The sequence below is a fragment of the Salmo trutta genome, chromosome 20 (assembly GCF_901001165.1).
Source record: "Salmo trutta chromosome 20, fSalTru1.1, whole genome shotgun sequence".
Classification (NCBI taxonomy): Eukaryota; Metazoa; Chordata; class Actinopteri; order Salmoniformes; family Salmonidae; genus Salmo; species Salmo trutta.
In genome coordinates, this window is record NC_042976.1 from 5,897,917 (window position 1) to 5,921,711 (window position 23,795).

The 23,795-nt window shown below is 45.0% G+C and overlaps 1 protein-coding gene across 4 annotated transcripts in view; it reads left to right on the plus strand.

Moving 5' to 3' along the window:
• Positions 1-17,865, plus strand: part of LOC115155463 (trafficking protein particle complex subunit 10) — a 29,540-nt gene extending 11,675 nt beyond the window's left edge. For 3 of the 4 annotated variants that reach the window (XM_029702091.1, XM_029702093.1, XM_029702095.1), the window contains 16 exons: positions 1,697-1,843; positions 2,355-2,469; positions 2,708-2,784; positions 3,285-3,376; positions 3,569-3,709; positions 4,140-4,252; positions 4,651-5,180; positions 5,508-5,649; positions 10,369-10,527; positions 11,077-11,306; positions 13,095-13,195; positions 13,575-13,695; positions 15,013-15,177; positions 16,204-16,387; positions 16,492-16,686; positions 16,869-17,865. In XM_029702091.1, coding sequence (XP_029557951.1) covers positions 1,697-1,843; positions 2,355-2,469; positions 2,708-2,784; positions 3,285-3,376; positions 3,569-3,709; positions 4,140-4,252; positions 4,651-5,180; positions 5,508-5,649; positions 10,369-10,527; positions 11,077-11,306; positions 13,095-13,195; positions 13,575-13,695; positions 15,013-15,177; positions 16,204-16,387; positions 16,492-16,686; positions 16,869-17,116 — 2,760 coding nt within the window. In that variant the 3' untranslated portion in view covers positions 17,117-17,865. The remainder of the gene's footprint in view (positions 1-1,696; positions 1,844-2,354; positions 2,470-2,707; positions 2,785-3,284; positions 3,377-3,568; positions 3,710-4,139; positions 4,253-4,650; positions 5,181-5,507; positions 5,650-10,368; positions 10,528-11,076; positions 11,307-13,094; positions 13,196-13,574; positions 13,696-15,012; positions 15,178-16,203; positions 16,388-16,491; positions 16,687-16,868) is intronic. The other variant, XM_029702092.1, reaches the window with a different exon arrangement.
• The last annotated feature ends 5,930 nt before the right edge of the window (positions 17,866-23,795 follow it).

The following is a 23,795-nucleotide window of genomic DNA, read 5'->3' on the forward strand; positions in this document are numbered from 1 at the left end:
GTAGGGATGGGGTACGGTTACTGGGTGATGGTGATGGGGTACGGTTACTGGGTGGTAGGGATGGGGTACGGTTACTGGGTGATGGGGTACGGTTACTGGGTGGTGATGGGGTACGGTTACTGGGTGGTGGTGATGGGGTACGGTTACTGGGTGGTGGTGATGGGGTACGGTTACTGGGTGATGGTGATGGGGTACGGTTACTGGGTGGTGGGGTACGGTTACTGGGTGATGGTGATGGGGTACGGTTACTGGGTGATGGTGATGGGGTACGGTTACTGGGTGGTGGTGATGGGGTACGGTTACTGGGTGATGGTGATGGGGTACGGTTACTGGGTGATGGGGTACGGTTACTGGGTGGTGGTGATGGGTACGGTTACTGGGTGATGGTGATGGGGTACGGTTACTGGGTGATGGTGATGGGGTACGGTTACTGGGTGGTGGTGATGGGGTACGGTTACTGGGTGGTGGTGATGGGGTACGGTTACTGGGTGATGGTGATGGGGTACGGTTACTGGGTGGTGGGGTACGGTTACTGGGTGATGGTGATGGGGTACGGTTACTGGGTGATGGTGATGGGGTACGGTTACTGGGTGGTGGTGATGGGGTACGGTTACTGGGTGATGGTGATGGGGTACGGTTACTGGGTGATGGGGTACGGTTACTGGGTGGTGGTGATGGGGTACGGTTACTGGGTGATGGTGATGGGGTACGGTTACTGGGGTGATGGTGATGGGGTACGGTTACTGGGTGGTGGTGATGGGGTACGGTTACTGGGTGATGGTGATGGGGTACGGTTACTGGGTGATGGGGTACGGTTACTGGGTGGTGGTGATGGGGTACGGTTACTGGGTGGTGATGGGGTACGGTTACTGGGTGGTGGTGATGGGGTACGGTTACTGGGTGGTGGTGATGGGGTACGGTTACTGGGTGATGGTGATGGGGTACGGTTACTGGGTGGTGGGGTACGGTTACTGGGTGATGGTGATGGGGTACGGTTACTGGGTGATGGTGATGGGGTACGGTTACTGGGTGGTGGTGATGGGGTACGGTTACTGGGTGATGGTAATGGGGTACGGTTACTGGGTGATGGGGTACGGTTACTGGGTGGTGGTGATGGGGTACGGTTACTGGGTGATGGTGATGGGGTACGGTTACTGGGTGATGGTGATGGGGTACGGTTACTGGGTGATGGTGATGGGGTACGGTTACTGGGTGATGGTGATGGGGTACGGTTACTGGGTGATGGGGTACGGTTACTGGGTGATGGGGTACGGTTACTGGGTGATGGTGATGGGGTACGGTTACTGGGTGATGGGGTACGGTTACTGGGTGATGGTGATGGGGTACGGTTACTGGGTGGTGGTGATGGGGTACGGTTACTGGGTGATGGGGTACGGTTACTGGGTGATGGTGATGGGGTACGGTTACTGGGTGATGGTGATGGGGTGGAGTTTTCTCGCTCCTTTGCTGTCTCTATCTATCTCGCTCCTTTGCTGTCTCTATCTATCTCGCTCCTTTGCTGTCTCTCTCTATCTCGCTCCTTTGCTGTCTCTATCTATCTCGCTCCTTTGCTGTCTCTCTCTCTCTATCTCGCTCCTTTGCTGTCTCTCTCTCCTCTCTTTTTCACAGATGTATCTTGCTCTGTTTAATAACAAGCGTTTTGCAGTGTGCTGTTAGCTAAACTGTTGTTGTGTAGGTGTCTATGCTGGAGGGTGCATTAGACTGCTGGGTCTTCCTCAGCTGTCTGGAGGTGCTGCACCGTATAGAAGGCTGCTGTGACCAGGCCCAGCTAGAGGCTAATGTCTCCCACACTGTGGGCCTGTGGGCCTATGCTACTGACAAGGTATTTTTCTTCCTTGGGTTCCTGCCTTCTAGGGAGTTTTTCCTAGCCACTGTGCTTCTGCCTCTGCATTGTTTGCTCTTTGGGGTTTTAGGCTGGGTATCTGTAAATCACTTTGTGACAAATGCTGATGAAAAAAGGGCTTTATAAAATACATTTAATTTGATTGGTTAAAGGTAGCACAACATTATTATATTATAACTACTATAAATGTATCTCATAACTACTCACATTGAACCTAGGCAGGTAGCCTAGTGGTTAGAGTATTGGGCCAGTAACCGAAAGGTTGCTGGATCGAATCCCCGAGCTGACAAGATGAAAAACTGCCGTTCTGCCCCTGAACAAGGCAGTTAACCCACTGTTCCCCAGTAGGCTGTCATTAAAAATAACATTTCTTTCTTAACTGACTTGTCTAGTTAAATAAAAAAATTACAATTTTATATTGTTTATTTTCTTAACTTCTTTCAAACCCAACTCTACCCACCCTCCCTCCCTCCCTCCCTCCCTCTCCCAGCTGAAGTCTCTGGGCTATATGTGTGGTCTGGTGTCAGAGAAGGGTCCGCTGTCTCTGGAGCTGAACAGAACTGTGGACCTGCTGGCTGGACTGGGGGATGAGAATGCTGAGACTGGTGAGGGGGGGGCGTGTCATTGGGGAGTATACAAATTATAGGCAGGAATAAAACCGTAAAACATTTTAATGGGAAACAACATTAGCTTGATATAGGCTCTCAGTAGATTGGCATTGACGAAGCAGACAGGATGAGATATAGGTTCTGAGCCAAATGCTACAGCAACGTGCAGAGCACTCCTCCAGTGGGATCAATTCCTCACTTGTCCTAGTCCTCTTCTCTCCTACCTCTCTTTCAGTCCACAGCTTGCAGAGCCCGTATAAAAAACTGAAGGAGGCCCTGTCTTCTGTGGAGGCGTTTGAGAGACATTATCTTGTAAGTTCAGATATGAAACATGTTGGTTTGTACGTGGTGACAGGCTGTCAGATAAAAAGTATGTCGGCTTGATTCATTAAACTAAACGGCATCAGTTTATACCCCTGTGCATCCATCCCTCCTTCCTTCCCTCTCTACTCCCTCCCTGCCTCCCTCCTTTCCTCCCTCCATCCCTACTTTCCTAATTTCCTTCCTCCATCCCTCCTTTCCTCCCCCCCTCCTTTCCTCTTTCCCTCCCTCCATTCCTCTCTCCCTCCATTCCTCCCTCCCTCCTTTCCTCTCTCCCTCCTTTCCTCCTTTCCTCTCTCCCTCCTTTCCTCCCTCCCTCCTTTCCTCCCTCCCTCCATTCCTCTCTCCCTCCATTCCTCTCTCCCTCCTTTCCTCCTTTCCTCCCTCCCTCCTTTCCTCTTTCCCTCCATTCCTCCCTCCTTTCCTCCTTTCCTCCCTCCCACCTTTCCTCCATCCTCCCTCCTTCCCTCCATCCTCTATCTGTCCATCAGGAGTTGTCCCATGCTGCTGTGGAGATGTACAGGGCCATCGGCAGGATGAGGTCAGCGCGGCTCGTTGGGAAGAGCCTGGCTGAGTTCTACATGTAAGAGACCGTGATGGTCATCATTCCACTTCCGCCTGGAAATGTCTTTCTACTGTCTTCTGCACAGTCAAGAAGTCAAGTACAGGACATGTAGTAACTTCATTTTGTGTGTGTGTGTGTGTGTGTGTGTGTGTGTGTGTGTGTGTGTGTGTGTGTGTGTGTGTGTGTGTGTGTGTGTGTGTGTGTAATAAGGAGGAAGGGTAATCCTGAGCAGGCGGAGAGCTTCTTGCAGAATGCTCTGAGGTCATACGTGTCAGAGGGGTGGAGCCTACCTGTCACTCACACCAGGAAGCAGATGGCTGAGTGCCAGAAACTTCTGGGGAAGACAGAGAAGTATCCCCAATCAAAGAAACCCCAAAGAGCAAGTAAGGCAGAGGCAGGAGCACAGTGGCTAGGAAAAACTCCCTGGAAGGCAGGAACCTAGGGAGAAACCTACAGAGGAACTTTCACTGGATGTAAATGAGTAGAAAAGTGTAATGCCAAAGATGTCAATTGTTGTCATTATGTAATCACTTTGAATGAATGCCATTCACTTTTTCTATATTCAGATTCAGAGAACTTTAATGTCCTCAGAGAGGCTATTCATTTTGCAGCAGTCATAAAAACACAATTTGGAATAAAAACAAATAAAAAGAAAACGACAACAAATAGCAAAGGATGTTTACAACTATAAGCTAGTCTGAAGGACCAATTTCTTTCGCATATTGTAGCTCTTGTTCTCATTGCCCATTGGCTGCTGGTTTTCTTGACAACCCACCCTTAGCTACCTGCAGACAAGTGCCTTGTTGGCAGGTGATGCCAATCTGACCAATGAGGAGAGGATTCACTTCTGTCAGGAGATCCTGACTTTCGCCAACCAATCAACAGGCAGCAAGGGTAAGCAGCCAATCATAGCAGATTATTTTAGTCAGTCAACATGGTTTAGGTCTAACCCTGTTCCTGGAGAGCTACCCTCATGTCCTGTAGGTTTTCGCTCCAACCCCAGTCGTAACTAACCTGGGCCTCGTTCGATTGCCAAACGTTTTCGAATGTTTGCGGATAGAAATGCCATTGATTGGAGCCGACGTGATTCCCTATTCTACATGTCAGAGAGGCGTGTTTTGTTCTACGTAACATATTTCTATCGGAAAGTTCCAGAACGTTGCGTCCTGCTGAACGTGTCACGTGCGCTTGGTTAGTGTTGGAGCCCTGATGTAAATCCATATTCATTGACACGTTATTATATTTCACAGTGCCCCTGTCTCTCTCTCCCTTCACCTCTTATCCCTCTACAGCCCAGAAGGTGGCGCTCAGTATGAGTTATTTCGCCCAGCTCAAGCAGCTGCAGTTCCGCCCGGCAACAGCCACGGTGCACTCTGGCACCGCCCTGCAGGTGGAGTTGTGTCTGCGCAGCTTGATGCCTGTGGCCGTGCCTCTGGAGCAGCTGGCTGCCAGTGTTCACTTAAACCTGGAGCAAGGAGAGACTATCGGGAATACCAGGGGGCCACAGAGACGGCCATACCCAGGGACGGTGCTTTTCCCCCTGGGTAACTCCTCAGCGGTGCACCCATCCGCTGCTGGTCCTTCTCTGGAGCTGGAAGAGATCCAGGACCGCAGCCCCTCGGACCCTCGTACACTCAACTCCACCGGCATGGTGTGTAAGAACACACACCTGGTCATGCGTCGTCATGACAGCAGCCCGTCACCGGACACGCCCAACCTTGTCAGCCCAGTTCCTGTTGTCATGGATGACGGGGCAAAGATGCTAATGAGCGGTGATGTCACTCTGCTGCCGGGCAACAACAGCATTGTCTTCAGTGTACCAGTAAGACCCTTATTATAATGCTGTGACTATCCTCTTCCACAGGACAGGGCTCTTACTGCAAATACAGGACGTCATTATCACTTGAGATTGTAGATTGTCTATTGACTCTTTTCTCTCTCTCTCTCTCTCTCTTTCTGGCTCCCTCCCTCCCTCGCTCCCTCCCTCTCTCGCTACCACTTGCTCCCTCTCGCTACCTCTCGCTCCCTCCCTCTTTCGCTCGCTCTCTCGCTCTCTCTCTTTCTCTCTCTCCCTCGCTCGCTCGCTCCCTCCTCTCACTCACTCACTCCCTCCCTCCCTCTTTCTCTCCCTCTCTCTCCCCTGGTGTAGAGTCAGGAGCTGGGTACCTACACATTGCGTCAGCTGTGTGCCACAGTGGGCCAGGTCCAGTTTGTCCTCCCTCACATCTCTCCTCTGGTCCAGTATGAGGTCTATTCTCAGGAGCCCCAGCTCACTGTGGAGCCCCTCACAGGTCTCTCTCTCTCTCTCTCACTCTCTCTGACACATTTAGTTTGAGTTATTTGCACAAGTGATAGACAAAAATACAGATAAAAACTACATTTAATAAAACGGTGTACAGGTATGGTTGGAATCCAAGGGCTTATATGAAAACCAAACCACAAAAAAACTAGATACAAGTACAAAAATAAAAAAAGGTTTGTTAAAACAGATTAAACAACGACTAATTGAAACACTCAAATTGTGTCTATGATACACACAGTTCAAATCTGGGGAAGTAGATACAGGGCCTCATTGACAAAATCCAGAAGTATCCCTTTAAGAAACATTTTGCAACAGAATCTGCGGACCCCGGTGGCAATAAATGTATAAAACCGAAAGCTTACCTTGACTTGGAAGAGTTACAGTGTTGGATAGCCAAGCTTGCTAGGCAACATATATAGCATTCCTCTCTGTTTGAGTCAGGATGTTGAGTAGGCTTAAATTAGCGGCATTAGCTAAGTAAGTGAAAGGTAAACTGAGGAAAAAAAAGAAATAGCAAACTCTCTTGTCTTTCTCTCTCTTTGAGTCAACTACTCACCACATTGTATGCACTGCAGTGCTTATGCTTTCAGTACTAGATTCATTCTCTGATCCTTTGATTGGATGGACAACATGTGAGTTCATGCTGCAAGAGCTCTGATAGGTTGGAGGACGTCCTCTGGAAGTCGTTATAATTACTGTGGAAGTCTATGGAAGGGGGTGAGAACCATGAGCCTCCTAGGTTTTGTATTGAAGTCAATGTATCCAGAGGAGGACAGAAGCTGTCTGTCCTCTGGCTATACCATGGTGCTACCCTAGAGGGTGCTGTTGAGGCTTCTCTAGACCTTCATTGCAAAACAGTGTTTTAATCAGTTAATTGGTGACTTGACTATATTTAGTATACTTTTATCTAAAGATTATTGCTTTTTTTTGTTTCACAAAAAATACATGTAGGAAATTCACTGAGGAGGATGGTCCTCCTTTGCCACACACATTAATATGCTGAATCCATACTCAGTGGTGTAATATACTTAAGTAAAAATACTTTAAAGTACTACTTAAGTAGTTTTTTTTAGGGTATCTGTACTTTACTTTACTATTTATATTTTTGACAACTTTTACTCCACTACATTCCCAAAGAAAATGTATTTTTTTACTCCATACATTTTCCCTGACATACAAAAGTACTCATTACATTTGTTATGCTTAACAGGACAGGACAATTGTCAAATTCATGCACTTATCAAGAGAAGATCCCTGCTCATCCCTACTGCCTCTGATTTGGCGGACTCACTAAACACAAATGCTTCATTTGCCATGTACAGTTGAAGTCGGAAGTTTACGTACCCGTAGGTTGGAGTCATTAAAACTTGTTTTTCAACCACTCCACAAATTTCTTGTTAACAAACTATAGTTTTGGCAAGTCGGTTAGGACATCTACTTTGTGCATGACACAAGTAATTTTTCCAACAATTGTTTACAGACAGATTATTTCACTTGTAATTCACTGTATCAAGTCCAGTGAGTCAGAAGTTTACATACACTATGTTGACTGTGCCTTTAAACAGCTTGGAAAATTCCAGAAAATGTCATGGCATCATCAAATGACATCATTTGAGTCAATTGGAGGTGTACTTGTGGATGTATTTCAAGGTCAACCTTCAAACTCAGTGCCTCTTTGCATGACATCATGGGAAAATCAAAAGAAATCAGCCAAAACCTCAGAAAAAAATTGTAGACTTCCACAAGTCTGGTTCATCCTTGGGAGCAATTTCCAAACGCCTGAAGGTACCACGTTCATCTGTACAAACAATAGTACGCAAGTATAAACACCATGGGACCATGCAGCCATCATACCGCTCAGGAAGGAGTCGTGTTCTGTCTCCTAGAGATGAACGTACTTTGGTGCGAAAAGTGCAAATCAATCCCAGAACAACAACTAAGGACCTTGTGAAGATGCTGAAGGAAACAGGTACAAAAGTATCTATATCCACAGTAAAATGAGTCCTATATCGACATAACCTGAAAGGCCGCTCAGCAAGGAAGAAGACACTGCTCGAAAACCGCCATAAAAAAGACAGACTACAGTTTGCAACTGCACATGGGGACAAAGATTGCACTTTTTGGAGAAATGTCCTCTGGTCTGATGAAACAAAAATAGAACTGTTTGGCCATAATGACCATCGTTATGTTTGGAGGAAAAAGGGGGAAGCGTGCAAGCCGAAGGACACCATCCCAACCGTGAAGCATGGGGGTGGCAGCATCATGTTGTGGGGGTGCTTTGCTGCAGGAGGGACTGGTGCACTTCACAAAATAGATGGCATCAAGAGGATGGAAAATGATGTAGATATATTGAAGCAACATCTCAAGACATCAGTCAGGAAGTTAAAGCTTGGTCGCAAATGGGTCTTCCAAATAGACAATGACCCCAAGCATACATCCAAAGTTGTGGCATAATGGCTTAAGGACAATGAAGTCAAGGTATTGGAGTGGCCATCACAAAGCCCTGACCTCAATCCTCAAGAAAATTTGTGGGCAGAACTGAAATATTGTTTGCGAGCAAGGAGGCCTACAAACCTGACTCCGTTACACCAGCTCTGTCAGGAGGAATGGGCCAAAATTCATTGTGGGTAGCATGTTGAAGGCTACCCAAAACGTTTGACCCAAGTTAAACAATTTAAAGGCAATGCTACCATATACTAATTGAGTGTATGTAAACTTCTGACCCACTGGGAATGTGATGAAAGAAATAAAAGCTGAAATAAATCATTCTCTACTATTATTCTGACATTTCACATTCTTAAAATGTGAAATGTCTGACCTAAGACAGAGAATATTTCCTAGGATTAAATGTCAGGAATTGTAAAAAACTGAATTTAAATGTATTTGGCTAAGGTGTATGTAAACTTCCGAATTCAACTGTATAAGGACTTTGAAATGATTTATACTTTTTCTTTTGGTATATTTTAAGTATATTTTTGAAATTACATTTACTTTTGATACTTAAGTACACTGCTCAAAAAAATGAAGGGAACACTAAAATAACACATCCTAGATCTGAATGAATGAAATAATCTTATTAAATACTTTTTTCTTTACATAGTTGAATGTGCTGACAACAAAATCACACAAAAATAACCAATGGAAATCCAATTTACCAACCCATGGAGGTCTGGATTTGGAGTCACACTCAAAATTAAAGTGGAAATCCACACTACAGGCTGATCCAACTTTGATGTAATGTCCTTAAAACAAGTAAAAATGAGGCTCAGTAGAGTGTGGCCTCCACGTGCCTGTATGACCTCCCTACAACGCCTGGGCATGCTCCTGATGAGGTGGCGGATGGTCTCCTGAGGGATCTACTCCCAGACCTGGACTAAAGCATCCGCCTACTCCTGGACAGTCTGTGGTGCAACGTGGCGTTGGTGGATGGAGCGAGACATGATGTCCCAGATGTGCTCAATTGGATTCAGGTCTGGGGAACGGGCGGGCCAGTCCATAGCATCAATGCCTTCCTCTTGCAGGAACTGCTGACACACTCCAGCCACATGAGGTCTAGCATTGTCTTGCATTAGGAGGAACCCAGGGCCAACCGCACCACCATATGGTCTCACAAGGGGTCTGAGGGTCTCATCTCGGTACCTAATGGCAGTCAGGCTACCTCTGGCGAGCACATGGAGGGCTGTGCGGCCCCCCAAAGAAATGCCACCCCACACCATGACTGACCCTTGGTGTTCTCTGGCAAATGCCAAACGTCCTGCACGGTGTTGGGCTGTAAGCACAACCCCCACCTGTGGACGTCGGGCCCTCATACCACCCTCATGGAGTCTGTTTCTGACCGTTTGAGCAGACACATGCTCATTTGTGGCCTGCTGGAGGTCATTTTGCAGGGCTCTGGCAGTGCTCCTCCTGCTCCTCCTTGCACAAAAGCGGAGGTAGCGGTCCTGCTGCTGGGTTGTTGCCCTCCTACGGCCTCCTCCACGTCTCCTGATGTACTGGCCTTCTTGCCACAGCTCGCATTGATGTGCCATCCTGGATGAGCTGCACTACCTGAGCCAGTTGTGTGGGTTGTAGACTCCGTCTCATGCTACCACTAGAGTGAAAGCACCGCCAGCATTCAAAAGTGACCAAAACATCAGCCAGGAAGCATAGGAACTGAGAAGTGGTCTGTGGTCACCACCTGCATATTGGGGGTGTCTTGCTAATTGCCTATAAATTCCACCTGTTGTCTATTCCATTTGCACAACAGCATGTGAAATTTGTCAATCAGTGTTGCTTCCTAAGTGGACAGTTTGATTTCACAGAAGTGTGATTGACTTGGAGTTACATTGTTGTTTAAGTGTTCCCTTTATTTTTTTGAGCAGTGTATATTTAAAACCAAATACTCAAGTAGTATTTTACTGGGTGACTTTCACTTTTACTTGAGTCATTTTCTGTTAAGGTATCTTTACTTTTTTTTTTATCTTTACTTTTACTACAGTATGGCTTTTGGGTACTTTTTCCACCACTGTCCATTCTGTGTTTTTACCCTTTGTCCTATGATTTTGATATAGGACAATTTCATTGCTGTTTTATGTAATGCATTTAGTGTTTTAAAAAATATATATATTGTATGTTTTGTTGTTGTTTATGGTGACTGTCATGTATTGAACATTTTAAATACAATGTTTGAATGGACCATTTTCAAAAACACCCACGGTCTCTGTCTCAGACCAGCTGCTGGCAGGCCTCACCCAGAGGGCAAAGGTCAGGCTGCAGACAGGTCACTACACTGTGAAGAAGGAAGACGCCCTGCAGCTCACTAAAATAGACAGCATGCTCATCCTCACCTCCTCCTCCTGCCCTGCAACCATCTTCAACAGCACTGCAGGTCAGAACAGAAAAATTGTGAGAAATTTTCACATATGAAATTCGGTTCCCTTGTTCGGTATCCTGGAGCGTTTCTACAAAAAAATATAGAAATTAAAAAAAAAAAAACGTTTTGTTTCCACAAGCCCTGAAAATAACATTTTCAAGACGCATATTCTACATGATGTTATGAGCAAGCTAGTTTGTTTACAATGAACAAAAAGTTACACGAGAATTGTGCTGCCGCGTCACAATACCTGGCACTCGTTTCAGCCAGGCTTCGTTTGCGTTTCACACATGCTTTATGGCTCGGATGAGTGCACTAAATGCTCCAGGATCCGGACATGTGAAAGCTAAGTTGTATCCTGATGCTAGCTGTAGTTTTCTGCTCGTCCGTGTCTTCCTTCTCAATTTAGTTCCGCACCAATCATCCTTCCTCATCCCTCACTGAGTATCTCATTTTTTCCTCTCTCTTCCTCTCTCTTCCTCTCTCTTCCTCTCTCTTCCTCTCTCTTCCTCTCTCTTCCTCTCTCTTCCTCTCTCCTCTCCTCTCCTCTCCTCTCCTCTGCAGAGCTTGTGGGTGAGAGTGTTCTGTTCATCCAGTCGTCTGACAAAGTGACCTGTATCTCTCTACCTCCCACCCCTCCCTATCACACCCTGGAGTTTCAGCTGGAGGTACTGTGTGCCATCCCTTCTGACCTAATCCGGCCCGAGAACCAGAGACTCACAAACGGAGAGATACGCCAACGGCCAAGGAGCTACAGCCACCCCGATAACCACATGACCGCCATCAACCAGAGGGTACTGAGGACAGATATGTTTGCACAGTACATGATCTTGTTAATAGCAATGCAGGATAAATAACGTAGATAGTGATTTTCAATGACTTTCAGGATTTGTTATGCATTTCGTCTACAGTCGTGGCCAAACGGTTTGAGAATGACACAAATCATTTCCAGAAAGCCTGCTGCTTCAGTGTTTTTCGATATTTTTGTCAGATGTTACTATGGAATACTGAAGTATAATTACAAGCATTTCATAAGTGTCAAAGGCTTTTATTGACAATTACATGAAGTTGATGCAAAGAGTCAATATTTGCAGTGTAGACCCTTCTTTTTCAAGACCTCTGCAATCCGCCCTGGCATGCTGTCAATTAACATTTCTTGGCCACATCCTGACTGATGGCAGCCCATTCTTGCATAATCAATGCTTGGTGTTTGGCAGAATTTGTGGGTTTTTGTTTGTCCACCCGCCTCTTGAGGTTTGACCACAAGTTCTCAATGGGATTAAAGTCTGGGGAGTTTCCTGGCCATGGACCCAAAATATCGATGTTTTGTTCCCCGAGCCACTTAGTTATCACTTTTGCCTTATGGCAAGATGCTCCATCATGCTGGAAAGGCATTGTTCATCACCAAACTGTTCCTGGATGGTTGGGAGAAGTTGCTCTCGGAGGATGTGTTGGTACCATTCTTTATTCATGGCTGTGTTCTTAGGCAAAATTGTGAGTGAGCCCACTACCTTGGCTGAGAAGCAACCCCACACATGAATGGTCTCAAGATGCTTTGCTGTTGGCATGACACAGGACTGATGGTAGCGCTCACCTTGTCTTCTCCGGACAAGCTTTTTTCCGGATGCCCTAAACAATTGGAAAGGGGATTCATCAGAGAAAATGACTTTACCCCAATCCTCAGCAGTCCAATCCCTGTACCTTTTGCAGAATATCAGACTGTCCCTGATGTTTTTCTTGGAGAGAAGTGGCTTCTTTGCTGCCCTTCTTGACACCAGGCCATCCTCCAAAAGTCTTTGCCTCACTGTGCGTTCAGATGCACTCACACCTGCCTGCTGCCATTCCTGAGCAAGCTCTGTACTGGTGGTGCCCCGATCCCGCAGCTGAATCAACTTTAGGAGACGGTCCTGACGCTTGCTGGACTTTCTTGGGTGCCCTGAAGCCTTCTTCACAACAATTGAACCACTCTCCTTGAAGTTCTTGATGATCCGATAAATAGTTGATTTAGGTGCAATTTTACTGGCAGCAATATCCTTGCCTGTGAAGCCCTTTTTGTGCAAAGCAATGATGACGCCACGTATTTCCTTGCAGGTAACCGTGGTTGACAGAGGAAGAACAATGTTTCCAAGCACCACCCTCCTTTTGAAGCTTCCAGTCTGTTATTCGAACTCAATCAGCATGACAGAGTGATCTCCAGCCTTGTCCTAGTCAACACTCACACCTGTGTTAACGAGAGAATCACTGACATGAAATCAGCTAGTCCTTTTGTGGCAGGGCTGAAATGCAGTGGAAATTTTTGGGGGGATTCAGTTCATTTGCATGGTAAAGAGGGACTTTGCAATTAATTGCAATTCATCTGATCACTCTTCATAGCATTCTGGAGTATATGCAAATTGCCATCATACAAACTGAGGCAGCAGACTTTGAAAATTAATATTTGCGTCTTTCTCAACTTTTGGTCACGACTGTACATTGTCAAGTCAAATATAATTTTTCTTAATTTATAAAGAATTGGATGGCTTATTTTGAATGGAGACAAGTAACATATTCTGTCATTGTCTCTGTCTGTTCTCTGTGCACAGATGTCTATAGACTGTCCCTGGTCCATCTACTCCACTCCAATATCACTCACCTTCTACATCCCCTTTAAGGCCAAGCACTCACTACTATCAGCAGGGAACAGGTAAACCCTCACTACTATCAGCAGGGAACAGTTAAACCCTCACTACTATCAGCAGGGAACAGTTAAACCCTCACTACTATCAGCAGGGAACAGGTAAACCCTCACTACTATCAGCAGGGAACAGGTAAACCCTCACTACTATCAGCAGGGAACAGGTAAACCCTCACCACTATCAGCAGGGAACAGGTAAACCCTCACTACTATCAGCAGGGAACAGGTAAACCCTCACTACTATCAGCAGGGAACAGGTAACCCGGGGAAAAAACAACACCTAGTATTCAAATCTTACCCTATGAGGTCCGGGGTACTGCTGGTTTTCTGTTTGTAGATCTAAAAGAATTTGACCTTTTTGACCGCTACCCTTTGACTTGACTCACAGGAAGTACATCCAGGTGTGTCTGCAGAACGTGTCAGATGTGACCTTTCACCTGATGGACCAGAGGCTAACAGATCATGAGTCCTCTCTGGAGCTGCAGTCCCTCAACACTAAAGCACAACAGGTAACTTAACAATGAGCCATCATAAGAGCCATAAGCTCTGACAAGTCTCAATATCAGCAATATTCCAATAGCCCTATTTTCATCACAGATTTAAGATCTTCACTTTTGTAACTTTCACTTGATGTAAGGTGGTTCTCTCTCTATATATATAGTTGGTGTACAGTGAGCAGTGTGTGGTTCTCTCTCTATATATATATATATAGTTGGTGTCCCGTGAGCAGTGTGTGGTTCTCTCTCTCTCTCCATATAGTTGGTGTGCAGTAAGCAGTGTGGTTCTCTCTCTCTATATATAGTTGGTGTGCAGTAAGCAGAGTGTGGTTCTCTGTCTCTCCATATAGTTGGTGTGCAGTAAGCAGAGTGTGGTTCTCTCTCTCTCTCCATATAGTTGGTGTGCAGTAAGCAGAGTGTGGTTCTCTGTCTCTCTCTATATAGTTGGTGTGCAGTAAGCAGAGTGTGGTTCTCTCTCTCTATATATAGTTGGTGTGCAGTAAGCAGAGTGTGGTTCTCTCTCTCTCTCCATATAGTTGGTGTGCAGTAAGCAGAGTGTGGTTCTCTGTCTCTCTCTATATAGTTGGTGTGCAGTAAGCAGAGTGTGGTTCTCTCTCTCTATATATAGTTGATGTGCAGTAAGCAGAGTGTGGTTCTCTCTCTCTCCATATAGTTGGTGTGCAGTAAGCAGAGTGTGGTTCTCTCTCTCTCTATATATAGTTGATGTGCAGTAAGCAGAGTGTGGTTCTCTCTCTCTCTCCATATAGTTGGTGTGCAATGAGCAGTGTGTGGTTCTCTCTCTCTCTCCATATAGTTGGTGTGCAGTAAGCAGAGTGTGGTTCTCTCTCTCTCTCCATATAGTTGGTGTGCAATGAGCAGTGTGTGGTTCTCTCTCTCTCTCCATATAGTTGGTGTGCAGTAAGCAGAGTGTGGTTCTATCTCTCTCTCCATATAGTTGGTGTGCAGTAAGCAGAGTGTGGTTCTCTCTCTCTCTCCATATAGTTGGTGTGCAGTAAGCAGAGTGTGGTTCTCTCTCTCTCTCCATATAGTTGGTGTGCAGTAAGCAGAGTGTGGTTCTCTCTCTCTCTCCATATAGTTGGTGTGCAGTAAGCAGAGTGTGGTTCTCTCTCTCTCTCTCCATATAGTTGGTGTGCAGTAAGCAGAGTGTGGTTCTCTCTCTCCATATAGTTGGTGTGCAGTAAGCAGAGTGTGGTTCTCTCTCTCTCTCCATATAGTTGGTGTGCAGTAAGCAGAGTGTGGTTCTCTCTCTCTCTCCATATAGTTGGTGTGCAGTAAGCAGAGTGTGGTTCTCTCTCTCTCTCCATATAGTTGGTGTACAGTAAGCAGAGTGTGTACTGCGTATGGAATGTGAGGTGGAAGGAAAACATGCCACTCTGTCTACAGTGTGTGTTCTCTGCCAGCTTCTCTTCTGCTTCTGAGGAAGTCTCAGCCTTCAAACCCTACCACTACGAGTTTCAACTGGAGAGAGTGACAGTGAGTAGCCTAATGTACCTGGTACCTACCTGATCCTTAAAGGCCCAGTGCAGTCAAAGATCATATTGTACAACAGCTGATGAAACGAACACTGTGAAAGTGTGAAACATTTTCATCAGTGTTATTTCCTGGTCATTTCTGATTGAAAATCCAATCTACACAGGTTCTACTAATCAGCATATTTGCATGGGTGGAGTTTTAGCTTGCCTGGCGACATCATCACCAGGCCATATAAGTTAATAGACCAATAACAGAGTTTCAAACCTCTCTACCAATAACAGCTAGTTTTCAGGTTCCATATCCCTCCCATTAGGCTCATCCAATTATGCCCCTCGTTTAGGCCACTCCCAGACAGTCATAGCAAAATTATTGCTTTAGCTTTTTGCTAAACAGCTATTTTTGTTTCTTTTTTTACAATTTTTACTGTGTTCTACTCTACACCTGTGTTCTACTCGACTACTGTGTTCCACTCGACTACTGTGTTCTACTCGACTACTGTGTTCCACTCGACTACTGTGTTCTACTCGACTACTGTGTTCCACTCGACTACTGTGTTCTACTCGACTACTGTGTTCCACTCGACTACTGTGTTCCACTCGACTACTGTGTTCCACTCGACGTCTGTGTTCCACTCTGCGTCTGTGTTCCACTCTGCGTCTGTGTTCCACTCTGCGTCTGTGTTCCACTCTGCGTCTGTGTTCCACTCTGCGTCTGTGTTCCACTCTGCGTCTGTGTTCCACCCTGCGTCTGTGTTCTACTTTGCTGTTTTCTACATTTGTGTTCTACTTTGCTGTGTTCTACATCTGTGTTCTACTTTATATCTGTGTTCTACTTTATATGTTCTACATCTGTGTTCTACTTTATATCTGTGTTCTGCAGGGTTGGGGTCAATTGGAATTATTCAGTCAATTCAGAAAGTAAACAGAAAAGTAGAAAATATGTTTTTCAAAAGTTGTTAACTTCTTTTAAATTCAAATCAGTTCCTGAATTCAAAATTGAGCCCAACCCTGGTGTGTTGTGTTGCAGACACTGTACAGTGTGAGGGCAGAGATCATGCCTGCGGCTGGTCAACAAAACTGTCATTCTGGCTCCCTCTGTGGGCTGGAGATGTCCATCACACGACTGGCTGAACCTGAGGATGATGGAGGGACAGAGGAGAAAGGGCAGACAGAGACAGAGGAGGTCTGCTCCACCAAGCTCATGTATGAAGGTAAGTGTGCATAAACTCAGAAAGTGGATTTACTTCAAGTGGTGGATTATAGTCGTGTGTGTGTGTGTGGTGAGCACATTAAACCCATCTCTGTTCTCCCCCAGTGGCAGACAGCAGCAGTAGCTGGGTGGTGTATGGCAGAAGCTCAGGGCTGGTGTCCATGCCAGCGGATGCTAATGCCAACTACAAGGTACAGGTTGAGTTGATGCCCCTGTTCGCTGGCCACCTGCCATTCCCTGACATCAAGGTGTTTAAGTACCTACCTCCAAGTGCCAACTCTGCCAGCCAACCTGATACAGGTGAGTCCTACCTCCCTTCTTCAGGCTCTCTCCTCCTCTCACAGATGTATGACTCACAGGGCTAAATCCTAACTTGACATGTGTATATTGGATATTCATACAAATCAACCATTGACATGAATGAATGTTTTTAATTGTTTATTATGCCGGGTGCTAACTCCCCTTTACTCTTCTGTTCACAGACAGCTGTGTAGAAAACGACACCCTCTCCCTGCTGGACCGGCCTCTGGACAACCAGGGGGACACGGCCAGCATCCGTAGCCAGGGAAGTGTCCACTCTGTGGGCAGCGGGGAGCACCAGTCCAGGGTTCTCCCCATGCCTTGCCTGGAGCCATTCAGCCCGGGACAGGTGTTCAACCACAGCCAGGGATGCCAGGTCCTAGTGCTGCCCTCTACGGATGACCACGTTCTGGAGATCAACGCTACGTGACCCTGGTGGTTAGTCAACACCCATCACCATCACTTCTTGCCCCAGACCTCCTGTGGGGCTCCGCTGTTCTGGAGCTCTAAGTTTGGTTGGGACCCAAAAGTAGCTGTTCTAAGACCAGACTATGGACTCTGACTGTGGGCTCTGCTAGCTGGACTAGCCCCCCGAGCCTGGAGCGGACAAAGTCACATCAGTAGAGCCCTGATGAACTAGACACACCACAACTTGCTGATATCTGGACATATTTTTTCCATCTCCCCCATCCTCCTCTTCTTCAGACTGTGTTTTGACTCAGTGAATAGATCTGTCTGACTACTGGGTCGTCTTCCCCCATCCTCCTCTTCTTCAGACTGTGTTTTGACTCAGTGAATAGATCTGTCTGACTACTGGGTCTCAGAAAAGGGAGAGGACACACATTGTCAAACCCTGTTGACATACTAAGACCTTAGCCAAGGCAATCTTGTCTTCCCTCAAACTTCTGTATTAAACTCAAATGCAACAAAGCCCTGAGTATAGTAACGTGTGTGTGACTGTGTGTGACTGTGTGTGACTGTGTGTGACTGTGGTATGCTCACAAACTGATGGAAATTGTGTGTCCCACAGACTTGTATGTCTCAGCTATCTACACATTCCTGTTTCCTTCTGGCCTTTCACCATTCTCACCAAACCCACAGTCCACAACTAACATTGTAGTTACACTGCCCTCATCTGACCACTGTACATACTGTTATGTAAATAAATGTACAAAAGCTGAAGAACAGACGCACATCCAGGTACTTTCCGCAGGTGCTGGAGTTGTAGACAAAACTCATGGAAAACAGAAAGGAAAACGCTGCACACTGCTGCCAGGTGATATTTATTTATAACAACGTTTTGACCCTAAGGTCTTCATCAGGCATCCATATCCCAGGTGGGGGTGGAAGATCATATATATATATATATATATATATATATATATACATACATATACATATACATATATACATATATATATATACATACATACATATATATACATATATACATACATATATACATACATACATACATATATACATACATATATACATACATACATACATACATACATATATACATACATACATACATACATACATACATACATACATACATACATACATATGGGCAGTACTCAGTGACATCAATTACTGAAACAGATGTATTACATAGTTTCACAATATTAACATTCACAAAGAATGTGATCAATATTTATAGTAATATACATACACATACAATATTCAATTAGGATTTTTTTTAAACAATTTATACTTATTGGAACTGTAAAAATGGTTTCAAGTCAAACTCCTTGTTAAGACCAAGAGGAGACAGTGTGTTCAGCCTGTGGATCCAGAAAGATATAAATAAATGTGACAATGAAAAGAGACACCCTGTCGTTTCTCTGCAAGGCTCTACAACAGTAAACAATACAAGATGGACTCCCTGTCGTTTCTCTGCAAGGCTCTACAACAGTAAACAATACAAGATGGATTCCCTGTCGTTTCTCTGCAAGGCTCTACAACAGTAAACAATACAAGATGGACTCCCTGTCGTTTCTCTGCAAGGCTCTACAACAGTAAACAATACAAGATGGACTCCCTGTCGTTTCTCTGCAAGGCTCTACAACAGTAAACAATACAAGATGGACTCCCTGTCGTTTCTCTGCAAGGCTCTACAACAGTAAACAATACAAGATGGACTCCCTGTCGTTTCTCTGCAAGGCTCTACAACAGTAAACAATACAAGATGGACTCCCTGTCGTTTCTCTGCAAGGCTCTACAACAGTAAACAATACAAGATGGACTCCCTGTCGTTTCTCTGCAAGGCTCTACAACAGTAAACAATACAAGATGGACTCCCTGTCGTTTCTCTGCAAGGCTCTACAACAGTAGACAATACAAGATGGATTCCCTGTCGTTTCTCTGCAAGGCTCTACAACAGTAAACAATACAAGATGGACTCCCTGTCGTTTCTCTGCAAGGCTCTACAACAGTAAACAATACAAGATGGATTCCCTGTCGTTTCTCTGCAAGGCTCTACAACAGTAGACAATACAAGATGGATTCCCTGTCGTTTCTCTGCAAGGCTCTACAACAGTAAACAATACAAGATGGACTCCCTGTCGTTTCTCTGCAAGGCTCTACAACAGTAAACAATACAAGATGGACTCCCTGTCGTTTCTCTGGAAGGCTCTACAACAGTAAACAATACAAGATGGACTCCCTGTCGTTTCTCTGCAAGGCTCTACAACAGTAAACAATACAAGATGGACTCCCTGTCGTTTCTCTGCAAGGCTCTACAACAGTAAACAATACAAGATGGATTCCCTGTCGTTTCTCTGCAATGCTCTACAACAGTAAACAATACAAGATGGATTCCCTGTCGTTTCTCTGCAAGGCTCTACAACAGTAGACAATACAAGATGGACTCCCTGTCGTTTCTCTGCAAGGCTCTACAACAGTAAACAATAAGATGGAGGGGGAGGGGTGTGGGGCACGGCAGTTCGTGTTTTTTGGGGGGTCAGGGTTGGTGCTGGTGTACTACTACTATTCACGTCAATTCTAAACTGGATTCAGCTCTAAACTGGATTCAGCTCTAAGCTGGATTCAGCTCTACTACTATTCACATGTCAATTCTAAACTGGATTCAGCTCTAAACTGTACTCGGCATCCTAAAGTCCATTCACATCTACCACACCTAAATTGTAAAAAAAAATGTTTTTATTTAACTAGGCAAGTCAGTTAACTGCAAGCATTGCAGCGCAATCACTAACCTGCTATTCAGTAGAGTGGGTGTGTGGTCCCAATTCTGGGTTTAAGGGTCTCTTTTCCAAGCTTATAATGATAAATATACAACATTGGCCATGCTGTCAATCCAGCATAATTTCGCCACACTCAAAACAAGTGTTAACTCGGAACTGGGAAATCTGACTTCAATGAGTTCAAGACAACTTGGAATTCAGGAAAAAACAAACTCGCTCCGACTGGGAAAATACTTTTGAACGGTCATCCAACTCGGAATTGTAAGTCGGGAACTCGGGCCTCTTTCTAGAGCTACGACCTGAAGATCACTGACGTCATCATGATTCTACCTCGTTTTTTTCCCCCAGAGTTCCCAGTTGTCTTGAAAGCACAATAAATCCAGAGAATGGTAGACTTTGATGACAAAGTCTGATGACAAACTTTGCCCACGAAGGACTGCCGCTTCACCTTCCTGTTCAAGTGAGCACAGCACAACAAGGTGAGTCCAAAAATATCTTGTATGCTGCTGCATAAATTATGGGAGATATGTATACTGTAGCTAAGAAAGTAATACTAAGTGTATGTTGTGTTGTAAGCTGTTAGTAGCCCATGTGCCTCACCTTAATAATCTGGTCTATTTTCCCCCTCTTAATGTCACCTACTGTTCTGACTTGGTGGTGCACGTGTAGCATATGACCTGTTTTAGAGAAATGTAATCATAGAATATTGTAAGAGCTTTCATTGTCTGATTATATGCCCCCTTTATTTATCCTACGGTTCTGACTTGGTGTACAAGGAGAACTCTGTAAGAACGGCTCATGTTCTGAATTATGTCACTGTACATTTCAAAAGTGCTGAACAAATAGTTATATTAACTACGTCCGTCCTAGCTCTCTCATTAATGTCTTAATCGAAATTACGGATTTCCTCTTATCCCTTTATGCTATAGTTTGTAGATCTTAATTGTCAGTAGATTTAACATGTTTTACATTTTTGTCATTTAGCAGATGCTCTTATCCAGAGTGACTTACAGTAGTGAATGCATACATTTCATACATTTTTTTCCGTACTGGTCCCCCATGGGAATCAAAACCCCAACCCTGGCGTTGCAAACACCATGCTCTACCAACTGAGCCACACGGGACAACAGTAGAAACAACATTTGTTTAAGCAAGTCAGCCATATCAGCTATGTTTTTTTTAAAGGCAGTAAATGAGTCTGAATGAACTGTTTCGCTGCCAGACAAGGCTCCGCTGATAGCCAGGTGTAGCAGTGGTAAGGTGTTGGGACTGCTGTTGGGACAGCTTTATGTAGGTCCTAACAGTTTGTGGGCACCGATTGTCACTGTTATAGTGCAATTAATGTATTGTTTAGTGTTGTGTTGTGTAGTGGCTTTGCTGGCATGCATCCCCCAATTTTTTGGGGTTTGTTTGCCCCACCAAGATTTACATGCTAAAATCACCACTGATACTCAGTATGCTATCTATATCTTATCTATAATGCTCTGCTGCAAAAGCTTTGTATGCTACTCCTCAGTCTACCAAAGTACTGCTATGCTAGGGCTTAGTTTGACTTAGTCCTGACTGTGTGTGTTCTCAGTGAGAAGTCAACCCTTCGGCTGACATAGCTCTGGGCCTTCACTGTGTATGTCGCCTGGAGAACAGCAGCAGGTGACCAGACTCGTCTTCATCACTCCAAACACACCTACAGCCAGCGAGCCCAACACACACACACACACACACACACACACACACACAACCATCCACTCTGACACACACAACCATCCACCCTGACACACACAACCAACCATCCACTCTGACACACACACACGCGCGCGCGGCGCACACACACACACACACACACACACACACACACACACACACACACACACACACACAACCATCCACTCTGACACACACACACACACACACACATAAACATCAACCCTGACACACACACAACCATCCACTCTGACACACACACACACAACCATCCACTCTGACACACACACAACCATCCACTCTGACACACACACACACACACACACAACCATCCACTCTGACACACACACAACCATCCACTCTGACACACACACAACCATCCACTCTGACACACACACACACACACACACAACCATCCACTCTGACACACACACAACCATCCACTCTGACACACACACACACACACACACACACACAACCATCAACTCTGACACACACAACCATCCACTCTGACACACACACACACACACACACACACACACACACACACACACACACACACACACACACACACACACACACACACACACAACCATCCACTCTGACACACACATAAACATCAACCCTGACACACACACAACCATCCACACACACACACATAACCATCCACCCTGACACACACACACAACCATCCACCCTGACACACACACACACACAACCATCCACTCTGACACACACACACACACACACACACAACATCAACCCTGACACACACACACACACACACACACACACACACACACACACACACACACACACACACACAACCATCCACTCTGACACACACATAAACATCAACCCTGACACACACACAACCATCCAGTCTGACTCACAGGGCGGCTCACAATTGGCCCAGCGTCGTTCGTGTTAGGGTTTGGGTAGGCCGTCATTGTAAATAAGAATTTGTTCTTAACCACTGATTCCTTCCAAACCACTCATTGTTGAATTTGTGATTTCCAACATGTTGTGTAATGTTTATGTCCAATGGCCGATGAGCACCGATACGTTTTATCTATAATTTATATTAATTATTTCTCTTCATATGACAAGGATTAAAAAGGATTTGCCAGTAGCTTGTCGACTTGATTCAAAATGGTGACTGCTAACTTGCAAGCTAAGATTTTGAAAGTATGATGTCCAATCAAAGCTACTGTAAATATACCGTGATTTGATGTCATTTTATCTGTGGCCAATGACCTTGAGCCTTCTTGGATGGGCACTTCTAATGGAACTCTATGGCAGCACACAAGGGGCTTGAATTTTCTAACTCTACCCTTAGATTTGTCAGTGACGTAGTGTCCCCATGAGTGACAGAACATTGAGCCAATCACGGCGCTACTAGAGAACATTACCAACCCCTACGCTCCGTATTTTCCGCTGGCTGCCTCACCAGCACAGAAAGCACTGAGCTAGGCTGAAACTCCTGCATTTTGGAGCTGCCTTACTCAAGAAAGCAAAAAAGAGACGATGTTTGAATGCGGCTTTATTAACTCAATGATTTTCTATTTTTCTGTACATTGTTTTCAAGCTGATATGTGACATGTATTAATGCCAAAATGACATGCTACAGATGTGGGGCTCAGAGCCCCACCTGCCCTGAATGACGGGTCGCCACTGCTGACTCTGCCACTACTGTCTATACTCTGCCACTTCCTGACTATATACATTGTACTGTCTGTGTCCATATTAAGACAAGTTACCAGCATCACCAACACCCCTCACCAGTGACTTTTTTTTTTGAACTTTTTTAAAAACTTTTCATTTGTGGTAATATTTTCTCTCTTCCTCTCTCTTCTCAACACGTCTTCATTGTCTGAATTTTAATACATTTGACACTTATTTACTGCATTTTTTTAATACAATTTTTAAAAACTCAAAAAATGCTATTTGGAAAACAGCAAAAACAAGCTTATTTATTTGCAAATCAAATAAATAATCATAAATTATGGATATTAAACATTTAGGTACATATAAGTGTCTTATATCGGTTAAAAGCTTAAATTCTTGTTAATCTAACTGCACTGTCCGATTTACAGTAGCTATTACAGCGAAAACATTCAATGCGATTGTTGAGGACGGCACCCCACATCAAAATATTTTTACACCGACACAGGTTTCATAAATTCACAAATAGAGATTAAA